This window comes from Tribolium madens, unplaced genomic scaffold, assembly GCF_015345945.1.
Source record: "Tribolium madens isolate multiple individuals breed KSU strain unplaced genomic scaffold, Tmad_KSU_1.1 Scaffold_11;HRSCAF=98;Tcas5.2_LG3b, whole genome shotgun sequence".
Classification (NCBI taxonomy): Eukaryota; Metazoa; Arthropoda; class Insecta; order Coleoptera; family Tenebrionidae; genus Tribolium; species Tribolium madens.
The window spans coordinates 6,735,465-6,741,106 of record NW_025400975.1 but is presented as its reverse complement, the minus strand read 5'-3'; the positions used below and the strand labels follow the sequence as shown (position 1 = coordinate 6,741,106).

The 5,642-nt window shown below is 33.8% G+C and overlaps 1 protein-coding gene across 1 annotated transcript in view; it reads left to right on the top strand.

The window, feature by feature from the left end:
• Positions 1–5,642, top strand: part of LOC123004154 (angiopoietin-4) — a 68,690-nt gene that overhangs the window by 36,180 nt on the left and 26,868 nt on the right. Inside the window, exon 2 of the mRNA XM_044397276.1 lies at positions 3,777–4,986. Coding sequence (XP_044253211.1) covers positions 3,777–4,986 — 1,210 coding nt within the window. The remainder of the gene's footprint in view (positions 1–3,776; positions 4,987–5,642) is intronic.

Genomic DNA, 5,642 nt, shown 5'->3' with positions numbered 1-5,642 from the left:
CAAGCTTTCAGGCCACTGAAAAAAACAATCAAACTGATGACAAAAAGATTCGACAAGTGCACTTTCACTGGCAATCAGTTTTCAGACCTGAAAAAACTAAGCTCAAATGGCAAATTTTGTAATTAAGTTTCAATTAATTATGCTTCAGTTGAGAAAACCTCAACTATAATAATAATAATAATAATAGGTTACCAGTAGATAATTAAAGCTGTTGCGTCATATATTGACATAATAGTGCGACATAAGCAATTAATATTGTCACAATTTGCAAAAAATTTGAACTATTTTGCTTTTTGAAAAACTGAAATTCTCCTGAAAAATATGTGATTGATCATTTCCTCATAAATGGGAACTGAAATTAATTACCACAGTTCTAGAACATAACTTAAATATGCGTGGCATAATCGCTGAAAAAGGCTGAAARAAATAAATTACAAACGCCGACAAACTTGTAAATTCTAATTAAAGGGAATGTAATTTGCCTCGAAACTTGTAATTTATTGCGATTTTTCGCAATTAATTTTGGATTTTTCAGAGCGGTTGCAATGCGGAATTTCAGGTGATTTTTTGAAATCACAGCTGTAACAACGCAATTTATTGGTCGATGACAGTCTTTCAGGCCCGATTATGGCAATGGCATGTCGACATGACCCTCGATGCCCATCAATTTACGACAATTGGAAATTGGAAATCGAGTCAAGAAATATAAAAATCGTGACCGATTTGCATAATTTCACAATTAAAAACCTCATTTCTAGTAAGTTTRCCACGGAGCGGTTGTCGGAAATGCATCGGAAAAGTCCCTAAAGTAAAAACCGAAAATTTCTAATTTATGTAAACTACAAGTTTCTATTCGCTGAAACCAGCCAAAAACCCCTCTGATCGAAGAGAAAAATGCTGAAACGATTGTGAGTCGGAGGTTACGAGATGTGACCCTCAGATGCACCTGCCCTGAAAGCTTTCTACCCACTCTCAATTTCAGATTGCTATCGCTGAAAAGTGATCGCAGTGCATTTTTCTTATTATGTAAGATGTGCAATAGAGCGGTCAAACAATCGCATATTTTTCTTGAGAATTTGTAAAAATATCGTTATGAATATACAATGAGGAACATCCTCATGTTGCATCAGAAGAAGTGGCAGTTTTATTGTGAGAGGATGGATCAGTTAATTAATTTGTTTGTTGTTTGGAATTGTTTATAATAATTAGGACTGTTACATAAAAGAGTCAGAAGTCGAAAAAGCATCTAAATAAATTGAATATTTATAAATTAGAGAACCTTTTAGAAAATACATAAATTTTGGTTCCCTTGTGATTTTATGAGTATTTTGATACCACATATTTTTTTAATAATTCATCTTAACGTCAAAAAAGTGACCAATTTTATGACTAAATGTTACAAGTGAAAGTTTTTCCTTTCAGCCATGGAGTAAAAATTTTTGCGCCTAAGCGTTTTACTTTTAGCATGACATAACTAACATTTTTCTCTCTGTCGTTGCTTTAGCGACTTCTGAAAATACATTGTAGATCATCAGCGTTCGACATTTTGCTCTACTAACTGCACTAGTTTATAAGCGCTCTTATGATTTCATTACTTGCAAAACGTCCTGATTATCTTGTTCATTTACTTGCTAATTATAGTATTGCTCTTTACGTTTGCGAATAAAGAAATATATGTTATTCAAAGTAATAGTAACATAAGATAACATAAGATACTATTTTAACAAACAAATCTTCGTTTTTAATAAAAAAAACGTGCTAAAAATCTAAAAATATATGTTTTTTTTAGCTTATTTTTTCCTTAGATATGCTTAAATTTGTGATTATTTCTCCATTTTTGAAGTGAATTTTTGGAAAAAAAAATAGTACAACCTATTTTTTGACATAAATCGGTGTTTTTTTGTCTATTTTGATCAAAATCTCGTCTAGTAAGTGAGTTTTACTAACTGGTCAAAATGAGGAAAAACAAATCAAAATTTTTAAAATATAAAAAATTAATAAAAACTGATCCAAACCGAACAGAACAGTATAAACACAAATGAGGCAATTTTGCAATTTTGACTTTATAAAATAATAATTTATAAAAATCCAATAAAATATAGCGAAATAGTATAATTCGAGTCCGATTTTGCGACATTTTGCTTTAGTTTTAACAAAATTTCTCAACAAAATAAACAAAATTTAGCGAAAATTGCTTAAAACTGAACAAAAGCGAATGAAAGATAACATTAAAAAAAAACACAAAGAAGCAAAACTTTTTTTAAGTCGACAGAAACAGACCGGAAAAACTTAAATGGAGTTAAATGTTGCAACTTTTGAATTATTTAACGAAACCTGTTTAAAATTTTAAAAATCATAAAAATGAGACAAAACAGATTTCTTACACTAATTCTTAAAAATCTCCTCAAATTTCAGTTTCAATTTCTGAAACACTAAAAATTGTAATGCAATAGATCAAAATAATTGGAATGGAGATTGATTTAGCGATTTTTTGCTCTAATCTAAAGCAATTTTTTTAGAAAATATGTAAAAATTTTAATGAAATTTCCAATAATCGCAAATTGGTCCAGCGTTCCGGGGTTCCAGCGATTTTTTGCACTAATCTAGAGCAAGATTTTTAGAAAATATGTAAAATTCTTAATGAAATTTCAAAAAATCGTAGAAAGCAACACTAGTGGAATTTGATTTTTCAATTTTTTTTATTTATCTCAAAAATGTATTTAGACACTCGAAATATGTATTCGATCAGCTGCACCACATAAATTATCATTTTTGCTCCTAATATAATATACTATTATTTAAAATTAAATACTACATTACAATACCAATTTTTGTAATGTTTGTTTATTTTCTATTAGAAAAATAGTATTCGAAAACTAGACACGGAATAAATCCTATCAAATTAGTAAATTTTTTTGTGGAAATTATGGGGGCCTCGTGGCTATGCCGCTCACACTTTTGATTCGCAAATTGGTCCAGCGTTCCGCGGTTCCAGCGATTTTTTGCACTAATCTAAAACAAGATTTTTAGAAAATATGTAAAATTTTTAATGAAATTTTCAAAAATCGTAGGAAGCAATACTAGTGGAATTTGATTTTTCAATTTTTTTGATTTATCTCAAAAATGTATTTAGACGCTTGAAATATGTATTCGGTCAGCTGCACCACATAAGTTATAATTTTTGCTCCTAATAACATAATATACTATTATTTAAAATTAAATACTAAATTACAGTACCAATTTTTGTAATGTTTGTTTATTTTCTATTAGAAAAACAGTATTCGAAAACTAGAAACGAAATAAATTCTATCAAATTAGTAAATTTTTTGTGGAAATTATGGGGGGCTCGCGGCTATGCCGCTCACACTTTTGATTCGCAAATTGGTCCAGCGTTCCGGGGTTCCAGTTGAGTTTATTTATCGAGTAGCGCAATAAATAACAGTAATAACCCAGTAAACATCTACAATTTAAGAAATTACTCCGTGCATAAATCCGGGAAAATTACAAGTCACTTGCTGCATTACATCCGTCAAAGTGTCCAATAATTCAGAAACTCTCCCCGATAAAAACTGTTAAAATCTTGTTTCCGGGCTCTTTCTTAACCGATAAAACACATAATAACCTGCCTAGACCGGTAATAACATTTTCGTATTATTAAAGACCGGCAAATTACACGGTTTGATGGTGTTACGAACCGTGGACTATCATTATACCCGAAGTTTTTGCCATTTTCGGATTTTGTTAAATCACACAGCAATTTAATTTWATTTTTTCAGAGAGCAATATCTCTTCAACGTGTTCGAAGCCATAATTTCCACTCTCGAGTCCAAACTCCAGAGAATAGAAAACTTGGACAAAGCCGTCGAGCATTTAATGCGACGAGTGGAAGGTTTGGACAACCGTGTCAACAACAATATTGACAAAACCGAATCGGTGATAGCAAAACTGTCCCTTCTTGACTCAAAACTGTTCAGTTTTGACTCGAAAAAGACCGACGGGGGGCCAAATGACAATGTGGGGCGTCGACTAGTGGCCCTCGACCAGAAAGTCAGCGATATTGACAACAAACTAAACGTTTTGAAGAGTCAACTCGACAATAACTTGCTTCAAGGCGAAGATATCAATGCTGAAGCAAGCGAGAAGAAACCCGTGAGTATGAACGTGGTGGAAATCACCAAAGCGCTAAACACGGAAGTGATAAACCACGTGACCAAGGAATTGGGACAGTTGAGGGAAGCCACCGGAAGTGTTGACCGGAAATTGCAATTCCATATCAATCTAGTTTCGGAAAATTTGGGCAAAGTGTTGACAATGATGACGGATATTCACCACGCCATCGTCGACGATATCACCACGAGTCATTACAATAAGACGACAACTCCGGCCCCGGAAACCCGGAATAACAAAATCGACGCTTTGGTGCAGCAAATCCGGCCCATTATCTCCGTTTCAGAGAAGATGGATGAGGTCTGGGACGTCGTGGTGGGTACCAAATCGTCAGTTGACGATTTGGTGCCAAAATCGGACGAGCTTTTGACACAAACGCAGCGCCAAGAGCGGGCAATTGGCGAAATCCACAATGATTTAAGAACCAAAACCAATAAAATCATCGCGAATTTGGATAAAGTTGAGAAYAGGTTGAAGAAACAGGAGGATGATGTTGCGACTTTGGCACAGAGACCTGTTCCTGCTGAGCTTCTCCTTGACCCCACCATTGATCGTTTGGTTGAATATGACCCAAGTCGGTATGTTGATGAGTATTCAACTGATACCACCCTCCCGGCCACTTTCACCACTTTGCCACCCCCGACTACCACTTTGAACCAGAGCAGTACCACCCCTGTGAGCCCCTCGACGCAAGCAACCACGGAAAAAAGGGCGGAGAAGAGGAAAAGTGGGTTGATTTTCCCCAGTGTGAAGAACAAACCCTCGCCGGCAAACACCACTTTTGCCACGGAGCTTTTGGCCAATGTTAAGGATGTTAAGGTAAGAGCTTTTGATTAATATTTCGACGTTTTCACTTTTAATTAATTTTAATTAAAACTGAATCGTGACAGAATTATTGAGAGACTTCGACGATGGGTCATGTCGCAAAAATTTGAATAGGGTTTTTTCGAGTCGGAGATAAAATCAATATTTTAATTGTGTCGATTCAGGCCTCTTCTTTGATGCAACTTTCCCCGAATTAAGACCCCAATTATCGYCAAGCAGTGAATGCAACTAATTTACCTCTTTGAGGTTCCATTATTGGGCACGTCGGTGTCTTTGTTTCATTTAAGCGCATTATTTAAAGACGAAATGAAAGCGATTGAGTTATCTGAGTTAAAAGGAAACTTTTTTTGGAAATCTCAATTTCCGACAAAGAGAAATACAACAAAAATGAGAAGAACAGTTTTCAAAAATAAAAAGTAGAATGAAAGTTTCTATCTATGTAGTTCGGCTAATATGAAATAAAACAATACTTTAGATATATTGTTTTTAAATCTTACCACTAGTTTTCATGATTTGTTTTTTAAATAGTCCATAGCTTTTTTCATGAAATTAAAAAAATCACTCCTTCAATTCAATGATTTTACTTAGTTATTTAGTTTAATAGAATAAACAACAATTTTAATCAGATTATCAGTGAAAAACGAATAAAG